General features: G+C 50.1%; 2 protein-coding genes across 2 annotated transcripts; one reads left to right on the forward strand and one right to left on the reverse strand.

The window, feature by feature from the left end:
- Positions 1 to 2,081: 2,081 nt before the first annotated feature.
- Positions 2,082 to 13,639, reverse strand: MEP1A (meprin A subunit alpha). The gene is made up of 14 exons (XM_072332945.1): positions 13,085 to 13,639; positions 12,975 to 12,999; positions 12,823 to 12,876; positions 11,270 to 11,310; positions 11,083 to 11,161; positions 10,656 to 10,773; positions 9,714 to 9,889; positions 7,172 to 7,393; positions 6,469 to 6,618; positions 5,039 to 5,254; positions 4,056 to 4,511; positions 3,155 to 3,328; positions 2,605 to 2,812; positions 2,082 to 2,331 (listed from the first exon to the last, which is right to left on the reverse strand). Exons 1-14 carry the CDS (start codon positions 13,166 to 13,168, stop codon positions 2,184 to 2,186), a joined length of 2,151 nt encoding a protein of 716 aa, XP_072189046.1. The 5' UTR covers positions 13,169 to 13,639; the 3' UTR covers positions 2,082 to 2,183.
- A 6,302-nt stretch (positions 13,640 to 19,941) lies between these two features.
- On the forward strand, positions 19,942 to 20,916 carry LOC140250438 (taste receptor type 2 member 9-like). Its single transcript, XM_072333153.1, has one exon. It carries the CDS (start codon positions 19,942 to 19,944, stop codon positions 20,914 to 20,916), a length of 975 nt encoding a protein of 324 aa, XP_072189254.1.
- The last annotated feature ends 4,584 nt before the right edge of the window (positions 20,917 to 25,500 follow it).

The following is a 25,500-nucleotide window of genomic DNA, read 5'->3' on the forward strand; positions in this document are numbered from 1 at the left end:
GTTTCTTTTTCTTTGAGGATGTAGATACTGACGTTAGAACCATCACACAATTAGCAAATTAGCAGCCACTCTGTAGCCCTTCTACCCACTGTCAGCAACAAGAACCGGGTCACTGGCACACCCGGGCTGAGCAGTGTGCTCACCAACAGTTTGCTCACCGCTGGAGTGTGGCATTTTGGTGAGCTGGCTACATTTGTTCAGCTGGCCCAGTCCTTCATCACAGCTCCTCCTTGTGCCCTCCATGAACACGCTTTGCTGAAGCGAGGGCTGCCACGTGAGCTTGTTTTCTGACAGTTGCCATCACTTGGATCTTCGGCTTAACTGCAAGGCACTGAGTTAAATGGCATCCTAATAACAACCTGCCATGTTCATCTTGTCTCTGGATTTCTTTCCTAGCAATGGAACAGTCACTGCCTCCAAGGTCATCCAGTCTGACTGTCCACCTACCACCAATATTTCCCCATAAACCATGTCCCTCAGTGCAACACTGGCAGCCTTAGAAGGGGCAGAGCTTGCGGACAGTCCTCTCCCCCTCTGTTGATGCAGAGTCCCTGCCTGCTGCTCCTTACTTTCTTTTCTCTCCATATCATTTGTTGGCCACCAAGACCAGGAAGCAGGGTGGTAGAGGAGTTTGTCTTTTTATCAAGAAAGAAAATACGTGGTTGTGGTCATGAGACTCACCTGGTCCGAGTCACAGCCTTACACAGCCTGCTGAGATCATAGAGTCATCAAATGAGTCATAGACACACAGAACGGCTCAGGCTGGAGGGGACTCACAGCCCCAATCCCCCATCCAGGGCCCATCCACAACCTTTGGGAACCTCCAGAGATGGGGCACCACAGCTGTGGGCAGTGCCAGCACCTCACCGCCCTCTGAGTGAAGGATTCCTGTCCAATGTCTAACCTAAATCTCCTCTATTTCAGTTTAAAGCCATTCTTCCTTCTTCTACCACAATTAGATCACGTAAAACCTCCTGCTTATGAGCTCCCTCATTGCTGGAAGGCCGCAGTGAGGTCTCATTCAGCCTTCCCTTCCCCATGCTGAACCCCCAGCTCCCTCAGCCTTTCTCCATAGAGAGCTGCTCCAGCCCTCTCAGCATCCTCCTGGCCCTCCCCTGCCCCAGCAGCTCCTACTTGCACACCTGCAAGCAGTGCCAGAAAAGTCCACAGTGGGCTCACCTGCATCCCGGGGTTGCCTGGTTCTTATTGCCTTGTTTCTGAACTCCACCATCTCATCACTGCTGCATCCCAAGCTGCTCCCAGCTGTCCCTTCCCCGGCCAGCCCTTCCTTGTCTCTAAGAACCAGGTCCAGCAGCACTGCTCTGCTGGTCGGCTCCTCTGCCACACGCATCACAAAGTCATCCTCAGTACGACCGCACTGGAATGTGCTGCAGCTGCAAACAAACAGCGGCGAGAGTGCTGGTAAGGCTCAAATGCTCACACAAGTTGTTTGCTTCAGCAGCAGCAGGAGAGAAGCAGCTGCTCTGAGAAGGAGCTCCTTCGGATGTCACTTTCCCTGCGTGGTGTCTGAAGGATGGGTGATGAGCACTTCTGTTGTGTAGCATTGCATTGGATGCACTCTGGTTTTGTGCATCTCTCTGGGCTGCTGTTGTTGCATTGCTGTCCATCCAGATGTGCTCTGCTCATGCTGTGCTGCTGTTGGCCAGACAGAGTGACACACCTTGTTGCCAGGTGACGGTGCTCCAGCACTCCTTGCTGCCATTGTGACAGCAACACTGGCAACCATAGAAGGGGCAGAGCTTGCAGACAGTCTTCTCCCCCTGTGTTGATGCAGCCTGTGATGCTGTTGTTCTTCTGGGCTGCCTGAGCACACTGCTGGCTCCTGTGCTGCTTCTCACCCACCAGGACCCCCAGGTCCAATTAAAGTTTGAACTGTGACTGGGATCGCTTGCATGGACTCTCAGCACAGCTGCTTGCTATTCAGGAAGGCAACAAAACAATAAAGGAACACATAAGAAAGGCAGGATATGAACTTTTATTGGGCAGAAGTTCATGTCATGAGCTTGAACTGCCAGCTCCTATGAAATAAATGGGCAGCTGCCAAGATGCTGGTAGGGCATTTCAGCATCCAGATACAAGTCGTGTTTGTTGTTTTTCACTGAAAACTGATGCCTGGTGAACCACGGGAAAAACCACCAGACCTGCATTTATCCCTCTGCGCTTCATCTTCGAGCCATCATGGAAATGAGGACGATAGTTAAGACAACAGTTCCAGCAACTCCACCAGCTGTCATTCCCAGGATGTTCCCGTGGACCTGCATGGACTGGCACCTCTCACCTGTGAAGAAGAAGGCTTGTCCTGATGGGCACCTGGGAAAACAAGCACAGATTTATGTGAAGCAGGAGGTCTGTCCTGCCCTGTAGGCCCACCTTGGGACCCTCACACTCCCTGTTCTGGATGAGCAGTTCCCATTAGACAGGTTCGCATTACAGCAATCCCACATTGTAGTGCAGTCAAGTTCCTACTGTTCTTTGCAAACGTAGTGACTGAGACCTGTGGGGTCTGTAGCTCTGAACACTCAACTAGCTGCACCATTTGCTTCAAAAGAAAGTCAAGGCAAGCAGGATGGAGATGTGCGATACCTGCAGCTTGGTTTCCCCTTCACATTCACACAGACTCCATCATTCTGGCAGGGGTTTGGATCACACGGGTCTTGCACATAAGGCAGCCAGCGCTGCATGGGCTCCACCTCCTCTGCTGCTCTCTTCTGCCTTTCAAAAGTGTGGTCCTCTGTGACAGCAAATTGCTGGGACACAACGGGGACTTCGGTGTTATTGAGGTGAGTTAGATCTTTTAAAATCAGAAACAGAGGAGATATAGATCAGAATACAGTGACTGATGTTACAGTTAGTTTATAGTTAGTATTCTTCACCCCGAGGAAGAAGTTAGGTTGGGGTGTCTAGGAAATAAACCTTCAGCAAATCGTGACCACTTACATTCCTTGGAATTTACAAACACTGCAGTCAGGACTGAAACTAAGACACAGAAATGCTTTCCAGTGTTGAGCCCCAGTAGAAGAGAAGATGGCTTGGGGACAGGTGGTGGCAGTAATTGGAGTGAGTGAAAAGGGAGAGAAAGGATCGTTCGATCAGTCACCGCCATTGGTGAGGGGAATCAGAACTCAGACTTTACCGTGGAATTCTGCAAAAATGATCAGGTTATCATTTTTCATGAAGCTTCTTTGTCTCAGCTGGCTGTGGGAGATGAAGTTGTTCCACCCCCAGTCTGTTGTTCTATAGCAATTGCACGAGGCATCAAAGGTTCCATTAATTGATGGTCTCTCCCATATTAAGGTTCCATTTTCACCTGCAAAGAGAATATGAATGACAAATAAAAACCACAAAGTTCCGCAGCCTAAAACTGTGACATCGTAACTTCATGCACTGCGGCGTTCAGCAGGACTGATGCTGCAAAATCAAGTTCAGGGCTCAGATGTCCAAACAAAGGACTGGCAAACAATCTGCATCAGGCCTGGCAAGATAGGCTTCCGATGCTGCAGACTGATCTCAGTTCAGTTTAACCAAGTCCCCCAAATGTGATTTTAAATTACTGTGGGATGCAGTGGAAAAAAGCACCCTCCTGGCACTGCACCAACCTGTGGTGACAGATCACATACATCATCATGGTCAGACTGCAGGTGGAATAGGAACTGCCAGCTCTTTGGCACAGGAGAACTCTCTACAAGTCAGTTATGAAGGGGCAATGGTTTTAAACTATATATATAGTGAGAGGTGTCCCTGCCCATGGCAGCAAGGCTGGACTCGGTGGCCTGTAATGTCCCTTCCAACCCAAACCATTCTATAGGTTCTATGATTCTATTTAGATAGTTATTCTAGTGACTGTTCATGGCTTTCCACAGTATGCATCACTTTTCACATTAGATGAACTTTTGAAGGCAGGGATTCTGATCCATAAAAAGGAAAATGTTCCAAACTGGAAAACGAAGCCAAAATTGTCCAGCTGTGAGCCCTGTGCTGCCCTCTGTCCTCCCTGGCTTTCATTTTCACCATTTCTCCAGGCAAACAGCACTTACTCGATGTTTGGTCTCTGCTTGTGGTGAAGCTTCTGCTTGCAGACATCCTCTTCAGCACGTCAGGGTCCTGGTCGAGCACCGTGAGCATGGCCTGGCGGTTCAGAGCTGGCCACTCTAGGACAGCATCGTTCTCTCCGCTGCACAAGTGGAAGGCAACGCGGGTGTAGCCACTGCTTCTGGACTGCGGGTACAAACTTATGCCATAAGCATAACCCTCAGGGCTGTAAAACCGAGGGCTTTGAATGACGTCACTGGATGCATTTTCAAGGATCTGACTGAAATTCCGAACGACCCACACAGCTGTGGGACAGGGGGTCTCCGTCAGTGTGACATCATCGATAATGATCCCACCAGAGGAAGAGCTGGGGTTGCCCTTTAGTCCTTGGAAGAGGTATCGGAACTTCTTCTGAGCACTGAGGGTTACGTGGGCGATTTTCCAGTTGTGGTCATTATCAGCTTTTGTGAAAGGAAAACAAAACATTGCCATCAGCATCATCACTGAGATCATGAAGAAGCTTACTCCTCGTTATCTATCCCAGCTGCATTTAGACAACCTAGAGGCCAGGTCTAGGGTATTGACAACACTGCACTGACAACTGCACAGCAGCGCAGCAAAACTACCCAAAGTAGGAACTCAATTCACATCTCCAGAGTTACCGGCAGTTTTGTTTCCAGACACACAAGAACTCAGGCTGGGGTTCCTAATGTCCATGGATGAGCACAGCGATTTACACCAGAGCAGCTCAGTGGCAGATCATCTTATAGCCCGTGGAGGTCTAGCCAATGGTCTCCAATGGGTTTGGGGGCTCCTCCATTCACTAAGCATAACCTGACACGATTTCAAAGCTAAATAAGCTCACATAATACCCAAATCCCCAGCTGGATTGCAAGATACTGTCCTGGTAGCTCAAGGAAAATGTTTTGATTTCTGAGCCAATTTTTCCTCCCCATGAATTCTGTCTTCCTCGTGTTTATAGACTTACCCTGAAAGGTTTCAATTTTCCTCATCTTGCGAACATTTCCAGTCCCATCATCTTCCTTAGTCCAAATGACCAGCTTGTCAGATGAGCTCCCTGTCATCTTATAGAAGAACTGGAGGCACTGCTGAGTCCTCTTGGGATAAAGGATTCGAGACTCCAGGACTGCCACCTCTTCTGCGTTTCCAGAGCTGGTGTTGAAGTACATGAAATAGCCAGAATCTGCCAACAAAGCAGAGAGTATCACAGTCTCTTTCCAGCTTTCCAGCCAGCTGCATGGTGCACATGCACAGTAAGAATTCTGGGTAGCCTGGGGTAGGAACAGGGCTGGTAATTCAGCATATACACGGGACTCATCACAGGCAGCTTCTGTCCATTTTGCATTATCTGGTCTAGGCTGGATGCTTCAGGAACGTGTTCCATGCTGACTGCAAGTAACCAGCCGATGGTTTTTCACTTGATTTGTATTGAAGATAATACAAAGATGAGGTCTTAGAGATCATATCCTGTATTACCTTTGGTGGCTGGGTCATGTAAGGGGAACAGCCTCCTATTTAAAGCAAGCCAAGTTTTGCCTTTTTCAAAGAGTACCAACATACAGCTGGATGTGCTTTAGGCTAGGATTTCTTCACCCTTTGCTTAGGCAACACTTAGCACCAAAACCACTTTTTCTTTCCTTAAGGTCTGAAGAAGCTTTCCCTGTCTAAAGAACAAGAAATTAGGACCTTGCTTTTCAAAAGTATTTGTATTTAGCCTTCATTCTCACTCATAAGTGTGAGCCCTGTAACTCTCATTGAGGATGACTCTGCCCTGTTTGGAATGTCGAAAAGAAAGTAATGCTCAGATTCCTATCATAAAAACTCTGTAACTTTCTTCTGCTTCCAGAGCCAGCACTCCTCAAGCTTAACTTATTATTTGCTTTGTAAACATGTTTATTATTTGCTTTGCAAACACATTTATGGGTGGCTTATAGAGTGCTATTCCATTCTTATCATGGGGCAGCATAACTCTTACTCAGACTTTGGAAGCTGCAGTAAATCCTTTTCCAGATTGTATTAAAAGTTAGGATTGTTCTTTGTCCCCTTTTATAGTGCTGATGTGGAAAACATTCGACTATGCTGAACAAAAGCTTAACGAGAGCATTAACACAACTATAAACTCAGACCCACAGTGCCAAGTCAAGTGCAAAGAAAAAGGCTGTTTTGTTTAGCTTGAAGTGATTGCAATGAAGAGGTTTGCTGGGTAGTCTCCTAAACACGGCGCTTTAAGAATGCATTTTCAGAACAGCCAGCACGGGGGTTTCTGAAGGGCTGACCGCAGTGACTGGATTGGAGAAGTGGTTGAATGTGTTTGCTTTTATAGCACAGATGTGCAACAGTGACCATTACCCCAGCTGAGCCCTTCCCATAGGAAAGTGTTCCGAGATCATCTTTTACCTGCACAGCGCCCAGAAAGCGTGTGGTCTTCCTCTCCTGTAGGACTGCTCTGTTGGTGGACCCAGTCTAAGTCATCTCTGGTGCCCTGAATCATGCCACAGATATTCTCGTACTCAAAAGAACACTGATCCAAAAGGGTGTGAGTGGAAGCTGAAGGAAAGACGCACACATCAGCACCTCCAAAGCGCTATTTAAAACAAAACTGAGGTCCTTCTGAAGCGGGTGCTCCTGATGGCCGACCCACAGGGATGGCAACTCCTCGCTGACAGTCACACCTGGTGATAACTTCAACCGGACCAGCAATCAAACAGACGGAGTGTCAGACTCCAGAATCACGCAACCCGAGGTGCAAAACAATCTAATTAAGACCGAACGCCAGTGAAAAGAGGACAAAGTACGTTGCCTTCACCTCACAACAGAGACGTGAGGAAAATGCCCACACATCAGCAGAAAACAGCCACACCTCTAAGCCCCTGTGAGCCTCGTTGAAGAACAGGTGGGAATGGCTCAGCTTTTGTTGCCTAATCTGAGTCCTCCAAGGAAGCAGCCAGCAGAGCAGAAGAGAGAGATAAGGAGGGAACGGACATTTTGGGTGTCAACACCCCTCTCTGATAATGCTCCAAGCGCATCTGAGAAGAGCTGCTGTGTCTTTAGACGTAAAGCTCAAGAACCAATAAGTTGTAATGTTTAAATCATGACTTACTGCAGTTATACATGCGATTAAGCCTTTCCAGGTCAATGGCACTGAAATCCAGACGCTGTCCAATGATGTCATTAAATGCTGGGATCTTTGTGGTGATTGTGGGGATGCTCGCATTTTTGTTAAAGGAGAATGGTGCGTAGTGCATCACTGACTCGTAGTCATAGGGTGTGTTCAGGTCAGTGATGTAGCTGTCATCGTACTTGTTAAAGTTGTGTTCTCTGCCTGGAAAGGATAGGAAAGTGCTTCATCATAGAGTTCAATAGTAAAGAAAGTGTCTTCAGCATCGCCCCTGGGACTGAGCTTTCTGATGCCAAATTATCTACCTGAAAGCAATTACTGAGTGACAAAATGCTTGAGTTTAACAAGATTTGTTCAGGAAGTAATTTTTACAGCACAGCATTGTCTTTAGATTCCATTTCTGCATCCCCGTGTGACTTCAGGGGCTTCAAAATCAAAGATCCCTGAGCTGCAAATATTGTCATATAGATCAGATTGGATGGCCTAATGGTAAGCATCCTCACGGATTAAGCTGGAGGGTCAGTGTGCTCCATTCCAGAGCCTATGAATAGCAATGCAAAAGTTCCCCAGCATGTTAGATGGCATGTGAACAAGGGGCAGTCCTGGAGCCCTTCACTTTTTAAGACAACAGGAATGAATGACAGCCCTGGACTGCCCCCAGGCTCCACCCTGTATTGACAATATTGCCCTGATGTTGCTAGAGAAATGCCTTTTGGAAACGTGCTTTTGGAGGTTTCTGAAATCATTTGTTTCTTAGAGAAAGAGGTTTTTGCTGTGACGGAAGGAGGGAGCCATGTCACACCTTCTGGTATTGAAGCAAAGGGAGACTCCCACCACGTTCAGCTACAAATAATACTTTCAAAATACTTGTTATTCTCCCTCAGAGAAAGACCAACACACGACTGCCCTCAGGGGATCCCACAGCCTCTGTCTGTAAGGGCTGCCCTTCCCCACGACTCCATCCTGGGCACAAAGGTCTCCAGTCCAAGGCTTGGGATTATGTAAGAGCATGGCCTGAAGTTCTTCAGATGCTTGAACTGCACCTTTTATCAAAAAGTGATGGGAGCCTTGCTAATTACATGCTATCACTTTTTACAGCTAGAGGCCAAACCTTGGCAGTACAAAGGCACGTGCGATAATGCTGTTTTTCATACTCTTGCTAGGTATTTATGTTCTGTAAGATACGTTTTACACGTGCCAGATGATGTACGGCCCCAAACTTCTCATTTTTCCAAAAAAAAAGCCTGACTGGCTCTCAGGACATTCCCACTCCAAGGTGGAAGTTGCATGTCACAGTCCTTGCTGCAGGGCTGCGTAGCATTCACGTTCCCTACATACAGAATGGCAAGGTCCAAGACAAACAGTGTTGGCAGATTAGCCCTTCTATTACATCTCCATTACAGCTGTCCTTTCAAATGGCTTCAGTAGAAATTTTCTACTTAATAAATTTCCCTAATTGGAAAATGAGATTTTATAGTGTGGACAGAAATGTACAGAATATAGATAGGGCTTGGACTATATATTTATATGTATATATCGGGGCTGGACTCGATGATCTCTAGAGGTCCCTTTCAACACCTACAAGTCTGTGATTCTGTGACAGGACCGGAATGATATCAGACCAGCCCTAGAGACCTACTCAGATCAGTATCACATGAAAAGCAAAACCTATATTGTTTCTCTGGTGTTCCTGACTTGTGGCTCCTTAACAGAACACACAGAAGTTGAAAGGATCCAATGATGGTTTTTTGGGGAAAAATAGATAAATAAACACGTGGCAAATCCACACTGTTTTATCAGACTTTTCAATACTTCTGTATATTGTGGAGCTCAATCATTCACTGCAAGTCCGTTGTAAGACCTGTTGCTTTGGAAGCAGTTAGCTGCATCAGACAGCATAATGGAGCCCCAAAGCAGAATTGAGGTGCTGTTACTGACATCTTCATTGCCTTTATTCTAGCTGAGACCAAATAAATAAACGGGATTGGTCTTAGTGCTGCGGGTAACAATAAAAACACGATCTGCAAGATGAGCAGACAAATCCCATCTCGGTTCAGATACCCCAAGAGAGACTACGTTTACAGAGACAAGGAGGAGTACATGTGGCCGTTCAACCGGAGCAGTTCAAGGTACTGCATGTAGAGGTCAGTAGCGATTGCTTGTGCCAGTAATTTTATCTATGCAAAAGAGAACACAACATTCCCTGGACCCACTTATTTCCTAATGAGCCATTTGCATGTGTTTTCCACATATCTGCAATGATGCTGAGTGCGCAATGCTGGAGACTGAACTGATCTGGCTCCCACAAGGAGCGATGGCAGGGCTCCCTCCCTGCCCTGGCATCACAAAGCCGTGAGCAACACTTGGTTGTCTTTGCTAGCAAGCCTGACAGAGCGCCTCGCAGATTCCCACTCACTCTTTTTCAGAAGAAAAAAATAAGTTTTAGGGTCTGGCAAAAAAAAAACCACAAACAAACCCAACAAAACAAACAAATAAGGAAGATAGTGAGAAGTTCCAAACCAACCTGTAAGGATTTCATCCCACCAGATGGTCACGTAGTCATCGCGATCCATCCTCGACTGCTCGTGGTAGAACCCCAGAGCATGCAGGATCTCATGTTCCACGATCGCTTTGTAGTCACACCCTGCCCCAATAGAGAGGTTCTGCCCACTCTTCAGGTCCCCCACCATGGACCAACACCTGAGAAAGAGAGAGACCTTACTATCTGCAATTGGGATTTTCTTCTTTGTGTTTACGCCTGCTTGCTGAATCTTAAAATGTATGTATTTAAAAGAAAGGTTTAAGTATAAAAAGATGACGATAAATTACTCCGTAAGTGCTGATCAAGCTCCTTTGGTTCTTACCACATGCTCCACTCTGAAGGTGGAATAAGCCCCAAAAACATACCTGCTATCATTTACATGAGGCAGGTGTTTTACATACCCCCCATTTTAGGCAATGTCACACCTGATTTTTGAGACCCACAGAAGTTCTGTGCCATATCAGCTAGCACTTTGCCAAGGAATTTCATACGTGCTGAACTGCAAGCTCGTCATGACAATGAACTCTCTTGCAATCCCTGGGGCCAGTCCTCTGGCAAAGCTGGATGTGGCTCTGGGCAGCCTGGGCTGCTGGATGGCGACCCTGCACACAGCAGGGGGTTGGAACTGGATGAGCACTGTGGGCCTTTGCACCCCAGGCCGTTCTATGGTTCTGTGATTCATTGAGGGCTCCTTGGCAACCATCCCCAAACCAGATGCCTGTTTCAGGTTCCTCTCCTGAACATCCCCTGTGGCCAGCAGAGTAAGGCAGCCAGCTTCCAAGGCCCAGGATGAGATGCTTTCTTGGTGGCCTCTTTCACTACACCAACCAGCTCACACAGAACGGTTGGACTGCTGGAGTTGGATGAAATGAATTCCCGTTGGTTCCACACAGAAGAAATAACCAGAAGTTGACGTTCCCCTACCCGCTTTCTTTTCTGAAGAATATGTAGCTTGCCTCTCCTTCATACGGCTTGAAATCCACACAGGACTTGAGGCGGAACATTTCAAGTGCCTGGAGAATGACTCCTTTGGCGTTCAGATCTGGAGAACAAATATGAACAGAGCATCGTTAGCACGCAGGGGAGGTTCTCCACAGAGAGGTAATGCACACGGGTTTATGTATGGGACTGAAAGATAAATGAATGGAAACAACACTGACTGAATGTGATGAAGCTATGGTTTGTTATGATAGCTGAAGGAGAAAAAAGGGGTTTGATGCAAAGGAGCAATCTGGTTATTAGTGGATATCAATGGGACAGAACCAGCTCTGAACAAAGCACATTTTTTATCGCGCTGATTTCAGTGCAAACAAATACTGGAGTTAGAATATGAATAAAGTGCCAGCATTACCTAAGTCATCACCCAGGATATAGGGAATGGGGAACTTCCACCTGTAGGTGTCATTCCTTAAGGCATTTCGCTGGTTTGCCTGGAAAGAGAATGAACAGCTGGTGATGCAGGTGATACAGATGGGCTGATGGGTACCAAAAATCCAACCAGGACAGATGAGAGCAATAAGGTTTTTGTAATTACTTACAGGAAGCAAGATATCACCCTGAAAGAGGTCCAATCCAGCAGCTGAAAAGCAATTCATTGAAAGGTAATGTAAATGGAATATCAAATAATTATTTTAACTCAAAAGCGACATTTGAGCATACTCATCCAAAGACACGTCCTCATGCATTTATAGGAAATCAAAGACTATCCTCAGCTTCTACTCAGTATTTAATACTAAGTACTTCTTAGTATTACTTTCTGTGGCAGAAATCTGGTGGCAGCCGTTATTGAGATCACAGAATCCCAGAATCACAGCATGGTTGGGCTGGAAGGGACCTCAAGGATCACGAAGCTCCAACCCCCCACCGCAGGCAGGGCCACCAACCTCCACATTGAATACCAGCCCAGGCTGCCCAGGGCCCCATCCAACCTGGCCTTGAACACCTCCAGGGATGGACGGGGCATCCACAGCCTCTCTGGGCACCAGTCCCATAGTAAAGAACTTCACCCTGACATCCAACCTCAATCTTCCCTCCTTCCACTCCAAACCATTTCCCTTGTCCTGCTGGTATCTGCCTTTTCACAATTGACTCCCCTCCTGTCTGTAGGCTCCCTTCAGGTCCTGGCAGGCTGTACTGAGGTCACCCCGCAGCCTTCTCTTCTCCATGCTGAACAAGCCCAGCTCCCTCAGCCTGTCTTTGTAGGGAGGTGCTGCAGCCCTCTGAGCATCTTTGTGGCCTCCTCTGCACCCTCTCCAACAGATCTCATTTTAGAACCCCCTGCTCTGTGCCAGGCAGTGGCAACAGTCACACAATGGGATGATGCTGATATTGAGTAATGCAGCAGGAAAAAGCATTGCATGGTGCACCAGTGATGGATGGATGGAAATCTGCACTACTGGAAATGAAAAAAAAAAATAATAATAAAAATAGAAGACTGTACAACATGTTGTGTCCTTTCCATTTGATTTCCTTGCCTCTTTTATGGAAGCTCAAGCAAACATCCAAGCTATCAGCAAGTCTGTAAAGCTTCATACATATCAGAAACATATGGAGGGACTCCAGAGCCCCTAAACTGATGAAGGGTGATATTGTCTTTACACCAGGAGCCTGTCCAAACAAGAGAAGTAAAAGACATCTGCATGCTTTGCTTACAGAGGGTCACAGAATGTCTAGACAATAATTTTATATAGGAGAGACCTGAGACATCAGCATTTTGGTTAGTGTAGAGCAGAGTGGACTGGAGAAGGATGGAGTGGAGTGGCATGGAGTGGAGTAGAACAGTTCAGTTGGAGGGGACCTGCAGTGATCATCCACTCCAACGGCCTCACCACGTCATGGCCAACCAAAACTTCAGTCATTACTGTGGGCTTTATCCAAATGCCTCTGGAACAATGGACAGGGATGGGCACCAACCACCTCCCCAGGAAGCCTGTGCCAGTGTTTGATCACACAGCAAAGAAACTTTTCCCAGCATCTACTGTGAACCTTTCCTGGAGCATCTTTGTGCCATTCCTGTGTGTCCTGACGTAGGATACCAGGGAGAAGGCACCGGCAGGTTCAGAACTGCTGAAGAATTTAGCCATGAACTCACCTAAGTTTATTTCTGGAATGTCTCTGATTATCTCACCAGCATCACCTTCTCCAACTGCAAGACAGACAGAACATCGTGTGCTCAGATGTGGTGGAACACAGCAAGGCAAAACAAAATGCTTCAGAACTCAGAGCAGTTCACAGAGTGCTTACCAGGCACGCTGGAGAGATGCTCAACCTGAAAGAGAATAACACAGAGCCAGCATAAGGTATGGGGCATTTCTGCATTGAGAGGAGCCCGCTGAAATCAGGTTTCTACTTACAGAGACTGGAGTAGCATGTGCGTAACATAACAGGAGTGCCAGGCAGAGCAGGGAGCTGCGGGTGCCCATTTCTGCAACGGACATGGAAGCTGGCTCCCCTCATCTCTGGCAATATATGGGGCACGCTGCTGAGCTTCCCACAGGCACCAGCCAACCAGCTGCCAGCTTTCCACCTTGGTTACGTTATCATAACATCATATCGTCCCCCTCGATGGCAGGTGACGATATTGCTGCCTTACCCAAGTCCACTTTGGAGGAACGTTAGAGAGGAATGCGATCGCTCCCAGTTTCAGGCAGCACAAGGCTCACGTGGGCTCTGTGCACCATCTCAGTTGGGCCCAAAGTTGCTGACTCCTTCCACCGTGTTTATTGTCTGTCAGCATTACGATCTCAGCTGCACTGAATAAAAGCCACGTGCTGGAACAGAATTATGGAGTTTATAGCACTCTGGTGACATGGGAATTTCAGCTGGAGTTTCCCTCCATTAATAATTAACAGTATATCATAAAGATTAGAAAAGAAGAGAGATATGATTACAAATGCCCTGACAGCACCTTCCCACGGCCGATGCACCCCAGGACACACAGCTCAGTGCTCAGCACGGCCCTGCCCTCCAGAGACAGCCACGGCCATCAGAACCCAGAAGTCCCCTTCCTCAGGGCTGCTCTCAGTCTGTTCTCAGCCCAGCCTGTGTCTGTGCTTGGAACTGCCCACCTGCTTGCACCTGGCCATGCTGAACTTCCTGAGGTTCACACTGGCCCATCTCTCCAGCCTGTTGGGGCCCTCTGGATGGCATCCCTTCCCTCCTGCACGCAGACCACTGCTCAGCTTAGTGTCACCTACAGACATACTGAAGGTGTGCTTCTGCCTGAACAGCTGCCCAGAGAGGCTGTGGATGCCCCGTCCATCCCTGGAGGTGTTCAAGGCCAGGTTGGATGGGGCCCTGGGCAGCCTGGGCTGGTATTCAGTGTGGAGGTTGGCGGCCCTGCCTGCAGCAGTGCGACTGGAGCTTCGTGATCCTTCCAACCCGGGCCATTCTGTGATTCTATGATTCTCTCCTGACCTGCCCATCTCAGCCCCACTCTGTACATTCCAATTGTAATCAGCTTCATGTGGGTGACATGAAGGGCTTTGTGTAACAGCTCACCACATCACCTCTCTACAGGCACTTTCCATCCTCGTGGCAGTGGGGGCTCCCCAGTCCCTATTGCTGCACCCATGGGTGCTCTGTTTGCTGTCTGCCTGGAAGCCAAGTGCTGAGCAGCAAAGTCTGTGCATCAGCTCCTGCGCCACGTGCTCTGTCATGCAGCCAGTGCCTCGGGGTCAGCAAATCCTGAAAACCACAAGAGAAGGGCCAACAAAGCAGCAGGCACAGTTGTTCCTCTAAAAACAGGAGAGCTCTTTTTCCTCACCAACAAACAATCCTGCTCTTTGTTTTCCTCCTTGCTTGGCAGATCTTCCACGTGTCGGCTTTTGCCACTCATTGGGTGCCCTCCACTCACGTCAATATGGACCCCTGCAGGATGAGAGCAGCAAATCGCCCTCTCCCCACTGCCAGGTGCTGCTCCCCCACTGCCCACACATCTCCCAGAACCACGGAGCTGCAGCCTGGCCCTGCACTGGGCAGTGAGCACTGCCAGCCCACCTGGTGCTGCTCCTCCCTCGGAGCATCCCACTCAAGTGACTTCCTCTTCTGTTTGGGTGAAACTCACCTTGCTATTTGGGCAGCCCTGCACTGGGTACTTCCAATCACCTATTTATCTCTGCACATCTTGCTTCGCACTTCTCTAAAAAGCATGGTAAAGTCTAACAGCCATCAAAAAAGCACAGTTTCCCACCAAAGCATGACCTCCATCTGTCTGCCCAACGTGGCCCCAGTCAGCACCACTTGTCTGCTTTGCACCATCCCATGGACGCTGATGGATTCTATGAGCAGCAGCCCAAGAAGGTGAGGCCCAAAGCTGCCAGGAATGGCGCCATGTCTTTTGTGTCTGTCAGTATCAAGTCAGAGCTTCCCTGTTAACCCCATCCCAGAATGCTTCCATGCTGTGTTCGGGAACATTCAGGAAATACGTTCTTAATACAAATGAAAACTGTTACCGCTCATAAACGCTGTTTTCTCCCCAAAGAACCATATCATCTCTTCTCCCCCCTCTCAGCTGAGTGAAGCACCTCAGCCTCTGCTCACCAGCTCTCCGTGTCAGACACCTATCCTTCCTCTCAGGCTGTTGGGATGAGGCTCTGAGGCCCATTTCTCACTTCAGGGTGTAAGTCATGACCAGTTCTGCTGAAGTCAGTGGGAACTTTCACATATATGGTGACAGTAAGTCAGTACAATGCAATGGCTGCAGTGCTGACATCCATGCTTTGCTAGTGAAGCAGGGAAGCATGCCTTTCCCCATTCGTGCTCCTGACCTCGCCTGTCTTATCATCAAAGGCAGAAAGAGGAACCTGGAATGCACTGATTTCAGGAATTCTAATCCCAGGCTCCTACAGCTTGAAGATTTTACCATGAGCAGCACGAGATCATCATCCAGGTAGGAAATGGTTACCATTACAGTTAATCCTAAAGGAAAATCTGTGTGAACAAAAGCGCTTAGACTCCCTATTCACTCAAATGGCATTCCATAATGAAATGGCCAGTTGGTCACCACAAAGCTTGCTGCTGCATAAGAGCTGTCTTTTCTTTTAGGACTACAAAAGGATCCCATGGGTGCAGCACTTCTGCTCCTCTCATGTGACCCCATCTGTGTTACCATGAAGGCTGAGTGATTCTCAAACACGGGTGTGAGAAGTCACTTACTGCAGTTGAACACGGCACTCAGCCTCAGGAGGCCAACCCTGCAGAAATCCAACCTCTGCCAACAGCCCCAGAAAATTTTGTTGTGGTGGAAGGGGTGTTGGAACTGCTGTTGGAAGAATACGGCCCATAGTGCAGGGCTGACTCATCATATGGGGTCATCAAGGAAACGATCCCTGTTTGTCAGAGGTCTGTGCAAACCCCAGACAAAAAATCAGATGTTTATGACTAGGCAAGGCCAGAAATAAAGCTCACTGCACAGTGCCCCGTCAGAATGCCTCACCCACGGCTCAGCAATGGCCCGGCTGTCAGCAAGTTGGCATCCCCTCTCAAGTGAAGATATTCTAATGCTACAGAAAGGGGCACGCTTCTCCTGGTAGCTCTCAAGCATGTCAGGGCTGCATTGCACCTCCCATTCATCCCACGGTGTCTGAACACAGTCACTGTGACCCTAACTGGATTAGTAAAAAATCCTCAAGCACTGGGATGGGTTGCCCAGGGAGGAGGTTGAGTCACCATCCCTGATGTGTTTAACAACCCTTTGGATGTGGTGCTCAGGGCCGTGATTGAGCGGAAGGCTGTTGGGGTAGGATGGTTGGGTTGGGGTTGGACTCGATGATCTTGAAGGTCTTTTCCAACCTTAGCAATACTATGATTCTAAATGCCAGGGAGAGGCCAGAGCCATCAGGAGGGAGCATCATCTTGTTTGATAAACCAAGGGCTGGGAAAGGAAGGCAGGCTATGTACATCCAGGACATCGCTCAGGGCTTTGGGCACATTGCTGTGTGTTCTCAGCTCCCGAGTACTGCAGAGTCTGAACAATTTAGATGTGTAAACCAGTAGTAACACAGTGTTAAAATCTGACGGATACACCTCTCCTGTACTTAGTAGCCCCAGACTCAAACTTTAAAGTAGTCCCTACAATTAGATGGAAACAAGAAGACAGAATGCTCTGAACGTTCTCATTTCTACCCAGAGGTAATGCCTGAAGGGTGCAGCAGAGCAACACGTGTGTTTCTGCCATCAGGATTTCCTGCCTTGCTTATCCAGAGATTGCAGCCAGACTGAATGCTGTTGCTTAAATCAGACCAGTCAGCATTGAGCTCCTCTCTGGGACTGCACTTGGCAGCAAGGAGTGCTGGAGCACCGTCACCTGGCAGCAAGGTGTGTCTGGCCAACAGCAGCACAGCATGAGCAGAGCACATCTGGATGGACAGCAATGCAACAACAGCAGCCCAGAGAGATGCACAAAACCAGAGTGCATCCAATGCAAGCGATGCAATGCTACACAACAGAAGTGCTCATCACCCATCCTTCAGACCGAGGTCGCACAAAAGAGCCTGTCAGCACTTAAATGCCACTTCTTCTGAGCTCAAGATTAGTCCATCCCTTAGAGTTATACATCAGGGAATAGAGGAGACCTGCATGGATGAGAAAGGAGCTGAAAGGGAAGAAGAAGGTCCATGAAACGTGGAAAAAGGCCCTGCATACTTTGGATGAACACAGGAATGTTGTCAGGGCCTGCAGAGATGCAACAAGGAAAGTAAGGCCTGCTTGGAGTTAGATCTGGCAAAGGATGCAAAGTAACAAGAAAGGCTTTTGTAAGTTTGTCAGTAGTAAAAGGAGGACTAGAGAAAATGTGTGCCCACTACTGAATGGGGATCTGCAGAGATCCATCCCAAACACTGTGATTCTATGTACAACACCTTCAAAAAGCAGCCTTCCTGTTTCAGAAATGAGACGAGCATCCATCTGGGCTGTGTGTAACGCACTGACAACAACAGCATGTTTTTCTATAAGGCAGCACCAGCTCCCCAACCAGCGCAGCTCTCCTTAACCAGTAACGCCCTGCAGACAGCCATCACCACACTGTCCTGTCTGCCCCAAAGCGGCACTTGGGGCTGCAATGAGGACTTCCAGAACAATCCCACAACACCCACCCAGAGGAGGTTTCCCCATTTTTCCCAGCCACGCATCCTGAAACCACCAGAGACTTCAAGCATCACAGCTGGTATTTAGGTGGAATGGGATGTGGGCAGAAGTTACCCACCTGATGGCCCAACTGCTTGGCTAACCTATGATACTCATCTGGCTCTCTCAGGTGCCCAAAGCGGAAAGGCAGTGGTCATGGAGAGGAGTCCATTCCAGCTTCAAACACCTGAGCCAGAACTAAGCTCAGACTCAAGCCATTAAACCTAAATGCATGCTCTGTAGTGCCTGTGTATGTGCTGTGTGCCTCAGGTTCCAGTACAGCCGTGCATCCATCCCATTGATTAAACAGAGGTACCTGTTGCCATCTGAGATTTGCCAGGGGTAAAATACCCACATAAGCTGGTAGAGAATGAAACTGGGAGATCCCTTCCCATTCTAGAGTTGAGCCAGAGGAAATGGATTTGGACAGGCAGCAGACAGATGTGTTTTAAGCAGCTGATCTACATCTTCTGTGCTTAAAAAACTCAGCATATGAGACCGTTGTTATGTGCTTTTGTTTTTCAAACTCCCTGTGCACAGCTGAATGGGTCCCAGCCACTGTATGCTCGTGTAACATCTTTATTTACTGCCCTTGTACAGGCATAGTCCCAGCATGGGAAGTTCACCTACAGACCTTTTTTCTTAAATAGAAATAGATCACAGAATCACAGAACAGTCTGGGCTGCAAAGGCCCACAGTGCTCACCCAGCTCCAACCCCCTGCTGTGTGCAGGGTCACCAACCAGCAGCCCAGGCTGCCCAGAGCCACATCCAGCCTGGCCTTGAATGCCTGCAGGGATGGGGCATCCACAGCCTCCTTGGGCAACCTGTTCAGTGTGTCACCACCCCCTGGGGGAAAAGCTTCAGAAATGATTTCTATTCTCCCCACGTATGTATGAAGAGAAGACAGAAGTTCTTGCATCCTGTCCTCTGCTCTGTCAGCACAGTTTGACAACGTGCCCCAGGGCACAAAGCAGATAACAGCCACTGCCAGGAAACGAGACTGTTCCAGGGTAATGTCACTGAAGCCCTGAGGCAGAGCTGAAGGTACTTAAGATTCATATCTTGGCCACCAGTGGTGTGAAACCAAGCAGCTTCCTTCCGACGAGCACAAATCAGAAAGCAGAAGCTGAATGGGAGCTGCTGCTGAGGTCCCTGGGAGCTGTGCTGCAGAGCAGTGCGGTGTTGGTGTGGGTTTGGTTCAGCTCAGAGGATGCTCCCCACCACGAGCAGTTGAACAAGTTGAGCTCAGCACTGCACTCACTGCCCTGACTTCCATGAGCTTTCTTCAGGCGTGTCCTTCCCCAGCTGCCTCCATCAGCATCCTCATCTCTAAAGTAACACACCCAGGTCAGTCACTGACACAACTTGGTGTAATTCCCCACCTGATGACTGATAGTCTTCCACTGACCTGAAAACACTGCATCCTCACCTCTGGATTCATCAGAGCTGAAACGTAGACAGCATAGTTCCAAAATGGCAGACAGTTGCAGTGCCATCTCCTCCTGGACCCAAGGCAGAAAGTGAAGGCAAGGATGGGAACACCGTAGAGGCACAGGAACCAGTGCTGGGAAGCAGCACCTCCTGCAGGTGTCCATTCCAGAGGCAGATCAGCCTAGTCACTAGTCTAAGTAGTTCTCTGGTGACAAAAGAATGCAAGTAGGAGCATACAACAGCAATACTTAGGGAGCATTTATAGCCCCCAGGGAACAGGCACAGAGAGGAAGAGCTGCCAGCTTCCTTCTCATAGCTAGATGGCAGGTTGTTGAGATTTACAGCCCAGCATCAGCTGCCATCTGGTCAGTAACTGCTTTCAGCACACCAGGCTCCTCACAAACCCAAACGTAGAGGAACTCTGCCCGACAGAGTTTCACACACCCTGTTATGAGCTGGAATTCAAATGCTGGAGGCTGACACCGCTGCTGGGTAAGGGGATACCTGCTGCATTTACATCCCTGCACCTGCACTGCACTGGGTGGGAGCAGCACTCAGGTCCCCCCCAGCCCTATAAAGCTCCATTTCTGCACTCAGCACACACAGCCCAGCTGACCTCAGCTCCAGCACGGAAGAGCTGCCCCCAGTGCAGGATGGCAGAGCAGCACGAGTACAACACAACTATATCCACTAACACCTTTGTGGTCGTCTTCACCTTCCAGGCTCTGGCCGGCATGGGGATCAACGCCTTCATCGTGGCTGTGTCTTGTATGGCATGGTTCAAAAAGAAAAGCATGAACTCTAACGAGAAGATTTTGCTGTTCCTGGGCTGCTTCAGGTTCTCGTATTTGTGTGTCACATGGATATACATGTTTTTTTCAGCGCTATTTCCCCAGACTCTTTCAAGCACGCCCATATCCCTCGCCTTTGCAATTTTCCTGTGCTTTTTAAACGCTTCCAATTTGTGGACTTCTGCCTGCCTTTATGGCTTTTACTGCATAAAAATCGCTAACTTCAGGTACCACTTCTTCATCTACCTGAAAGCCAAAATCGACAGGATTGTGCCGTGGCTGCTGCTGAGCTCCGTGGTTCTGTCCCTGCTCAACTGCAGCCCTTTCCTTGAAGTTGTGGATGAAGAGAACAGTGGCACCAGCACCAATTTCACCACCCACGGGATGTTCTGGAAAGTGAACAAAGAAATAAGGAAACATTTTAGCACTATCATTTTAGTCTGCACGTCTGGGTTCTCCATGGCATTCATAATGGTAACCTTCTCTGCCTTCCTCCTCCTCTTCTCCCTCTGCAGACACAAGTACAAGATGCGGACCAGCTCCGCCAGGAACCTCTGTGTGGACGCCCACATTAAAGCCATGAAATCCCTTTTGTCCTTCTTCTTCACCTACAGCATTAACTTCATCATCTTGATGTCAACAGTGAATTACAAGGGTGAGAACAATCTGCTGACGTTATTCCTTTTGGTCCTTCACTATGCTTTTCCGGTCGCTCATTCCCTCATTCTGATTTTTAGCAACCCCAAACTGGAAAGGATAGCGCTAAGGATTCTGCTCTGTGCAAAGTGCAAGGACTGCACCAGGCAGCCCACCGGAACACCAATGCTTTGTTCTTAACCTCAGCTCCTGCTACCAAAGCACTGCTCAGGACACAGTGGGCGATGGAGGTACTCTACCTTCTCCTTCTAAGGTAGAACAAATCATTACACTCTTGTGAGCTGAATGAATTACTGTTATTGCTTGCTTCTTTGAGATGAATTACTGTCGGTAGCCAAGCGACGCGGTCCTGTGATTCAGTGATTCTACCATCGGCTGCTGCCATTTCACTAGGCCTGGTTCCACCACTGGACTCTGGCTCTGTAAAACACTCAGGAATCACTGAACAGGTTGCCCAAGGAGGCTGTGGATGCCCCATCCCTGCAGGCATTCAAGGCCAGGCTGGATGTGGCTCTGGGCAGCCTGGGCTGCTGGTTGGTGACCTGCACACAGCAGGGGGTTGGAGCTGGATGAGCACTGTGGGCCTGTGCAACACAGACTGTTCTATGGTTCTGTGAATCACAGAATCAACAAGGTTGGGAAAGACCTCCAAGATCGTCCAGTTCAATCATCCACCTACTACCGATATTACCCCATTAAACCACATCCTTTAGTACCACGTCTAAATGTTTTTTACATTGTGAATGTGTTTTACATTTAGGAAAGCACACACTGGTCCCAGCAGCCCCATGGCAGGGCCCAGCAGCAGCCAGTCGGTGCTGCAGCCCATGCAGAGCCAATGCTGGAGCTTATTCCAAAGGGCTGCAGCCATGTGAGGGTCCCACACTGAAGCAGTGGAGGAGTGTGAGGAGGTGTGAGCCCCACTGCCCCTCATGTCACTCAGAGGGGAGGGGGTCAAAGAGCTGGGAATGAAGGGGGAAAGTTCAGCCTGGGAAAAAGGGTGACGTGTGAGAAGGTATTTTGGTTTTCCTACTCTGTTCTCTCCATGGGCAATACATTAATTTTCCCAAGGTCAATGTTATTTGTCAGTGATGGCAGTTGGTAACGATCCCCTGCTGTTATCTCAACCCAGGAGCTCTTCCATCCCATGTTTTCCCCCAGTCTGCAAAGAGGGGGCACTGGGAGAGAGTCAAGCAGGAGTCTGCCAGCAGCCATGCAAGCAGCACAGCTGGCTACACAGCAAACAGATCCAGCACGGGGCAGAACCTGAACTGCTCATTGCTTTGACCAGATCAGGTCCAGATGAGCTGCCAGTCTCTGCTGGGTCCCACTCTGTCAATGGGACGCGCTCTGCATCACCCACATGCCCTGAGAGAGTCAGATCTTCAGTGCCATCTGGAGCCATTCAGTGCCATCCGGAGCCCTCTTGCTACTACATGGCCCTCACAGGACAGGTGCTGCACCTCCCTCCCATCCCTGCTGGTGCTCTTGTAGTTACTGCTTTTAACACGATGGTCCCAATTGCTTTTTTCTTGAATTAGAGCATCTGTTTATTTAAACACCTTCTGCAGTATTCTGATATTTGGGACCTGGTGCACACAGACACCCAGACAGGCAGGCAGAAGCTCCCACACACCCCTGACCACACCAGTACATGCAGCACATCACAGAGACGCATCCTGGCAGCCACCTCTGCTGCTGCCCATCCAGGTTTGCCCCGAGATGCTCCCGTGCCTCTGCTCCGCACCGCGACTTCCCAGCAGCCCCAAACAAACACACGGTGACACTACGGCTTCCTTCTCTTCCTCTGGATCTTGTGCTGAGCAGCGGTTGCATAGCTGTGCCGGGCGCACGGTGGGTTTCTCTTCAGCTCCTCTTTCTTGAGTTCCCAGTCTTCATCCACCTGGTCCAATGGCTTTCCCCTCACCGCGGCCGCCTGGCGGTAGTTTCTGCACTCTACTTCTGCCCTGGGGAAGAAAGGAAGCTTATCTCCAAGCCCGGAACACAGCTCAGTCCCAGCACTCACTCCTGAGCACGAGTTCATGAGCAGCCCATGGAAACGGGACTGTGTGTTGGCACGGTCAGCACAGCAGCAGCAGTAACCCAGGAGATACCCCCAGTCCAGCCCACAGCCGCAGGCACTCAGACTGACGGAGGTGAGAACCTGCAGGCAGCATCTGTGCGGTTCAGACCCCCAACCCAGCTCAGCAGGGAGGTGGCAGCTGCCATTTATGGAAGTTCTCAGGTTCTCATGTGCTGTCTCTTGAACACACACGGTCCCACATCTACACTGAATGGCACTGAACAAGTCGGCAGCCTGGAAACAAACACACTTTGCTGTGGGTTTCCTGGGGCAGGGACCTGCAGCCCCTGAACTGTCCTCCTGGGGAAGCTGCAGGGAGCAGTGAGGTCACCTCTCAGCTCATCTCCCATTTAGGCAACCTGAGAGTCCTCAGCCATGACAGTGCAGAAAATATAAAGAAATCCGATGCAAATTCCATGTTTGTTATTCAGAGGTCGCTCAGTGTTTGAAGGGTTTCAGCGCTTTGCATGTCCATGCAAACTGCACTGCGCCTGCATGAGGGGCTGGTGGGGGAGGGAAGGGCTGAGCTGGGGCTGACCAAGGGTTTGGGTGCTCAAGCAATCACAAAAGCACAGCTTGGCTGGGTCAGAAAGGACCCCTCAGCCCCCAGACCCCCCCCTTCCCACCAGCTCAAGGCCCAGCCATGGCCACGGGCACCCCCAGGGATGGGCACCCACAGCTCTGGGCAGTGCCAGGGCCTCACTGCCTCTGGGTACAGCATTTCTGCCAACACCTGACCTGACCCCCCTCTGTGGCTGTTAGCAATGCCCTCCAGCCCCGCTTTGGGCACAGCCTCTCCGCTTCTTACTTTAAAAATGCCTTTTCTTGCACCTCTTTGCCTGGCTGGCAAATACTCCATCCTGCCAGGGCCTCCATGTAACACAATATCCCTCACATTTACATCCCAAAGCAGCCAAGGCCAGGACCAGGGAACAGATTGCACTGTGCAGCTCTGGAGCACACACACAACCCCATATTGTGCTGCATCTGCAGCCACTGCTTGGTCAGAACCAGCCAGTCCTGAGCCACGGCTGTGCTCCTTCTCCACTCTATATTTGTCACTCACCCCAAACACCACCCAGCAGCCACACGAGCCGCCTTAGGCTGTTGCCTCTCTGCTCATTGGTGCATCGAGCTGGATGTCAATCATCACATCAACCATCACATCAACCCTCATGTCACCCACCCTGTCAGTCATCCTGTCAAACACCTTGTCAGCCATCCACTCAGTTACCTTTTCCATCACTACAGCAGCTGACCTGTCAATCACTCCAGCAACCCTCCGCCACCCCCCTCAGCCAATCCCCAGCCAACTTCCATCCAACCCCCACTCAACCCCCCTGACAGCCCCTCATCCAATCCCCATCCAACCCCCTATCCAACTTCCATCCAACCTCCATCCAACCCCCACCCACCCCCCGTCCAACCCCCAGCTCTGAGGCAGTCAGTGCCATCCCATCCCCCCATGGCCCCCTCCCAGCCCCACTCGGGATGCTCTGCACGGGACACAGCCAGCAGCCGTGGTCCAGCAGCCACTAGTGCTGTCAGCATTGCCCCACTGAGACGTGGAGCACGTGGGCTGCATGAGACAGGGCTGAGCCTTTAGATCTATTTTAAGCTGCTTTTGCATAGATAAAAATAACTGTGAGCCAAACAAGCAGGAAGAGCTGAGCTGAATGGGGAAACGGCTTCAAACTAAAGGCAGGGAGGTTTAGATTAGATGTCAGAGGGAACTTTTTGGACTCAGAGAGCAGTGAGGAGCTGGCGCTGCGCAGAGCTGTGCTGCCCCATCCTGGAGGGGACCGAGGGCTGGGCGCTGTGAGGAGCCCTCCGACCCAGCGGTGCTGTGATGCTGTGATGGTGCTGTGATGCTGTGATGATGCTGTGATGCTGTGATGGTGCTGTGATGCTGTGATGCTGTGATGGTGCTGTGATGCTGTGATGCTGTGATGGTGCCGTGATGCTGTGATGGTGCTGTGATGCTGTGATGCTGTCAGAGCCCAGCACACTCACGTCTGCAGGAAGCGGACGCACTCGGTGTGCCCGTAGATCTCCGCCAGCCTCCTTGGGGTGTCCCCGAAGGGGTCGGCCGCGTCCATCGGGGCGTGCGCGGCGTGCAGGGCTCGCAGCGCTGCCAGCCGCCCCGCCTGGGCCGCGCAGTGTGCCGGGGTCCATCCCACAGCGTTGCGCAGCCACGGCCGGGCCCCCCGGCCAAGCAGCAGGCGCAGCATCGCCACGTGCCCTGCGGAGGAGAGGGGATGAGAGGCGGCCGTGAGGGCTGCAGTGAGGGCTGCGCGGCTCCGCGTCCTCATTTTCCTTTCCTTTCCTTTCCTTTCCCTTCCCTTCCCTTCCCTTCCCTTCCCTTCCCTTCCCTTCCCTTCCCTTCCCTTCCCTTCCCTTCCCTTCCCTTCCCTTCCCTTCCCTTCCCTTCCCTTCCCTTCCCTTCCCTTCCCTTCCCTTCCCTTCCCTTCCCTTCCCTTCCCTTCCCTTCCCTTCCCTTCCCTGTGCCCGCGGGGCTGCGCTGGGGGACGAGAATCAGAGCTTCAGAACCCCAGAACGGTGCTGGTCAGGAGGGACCTCACAGCCCCCCCCCCCCCCCCGCCATGGGCTGTCCGCCCCCCCAGCTCATGACCCATCCATGGCCTCGGGCACCGCCAGCTCCGGGCAGCCCAGATGCCCCC

The sequence above is a fragment of the Excalfactoria chinensis genome, chromosome 3 (assembly GCF_039878825.1).
Source record: "Excalfactoria chinensis isolate bCotChi1 chromosome 3, bCotChi1.hap2, whole genome shotgun sequence".
NCBI classification, from domain to species: Eukaryota; Metazoa; Chordata; class Aves; order Galliformes; family Phasianidae; genus Excalfactoria; species Excalfactoria chinensis.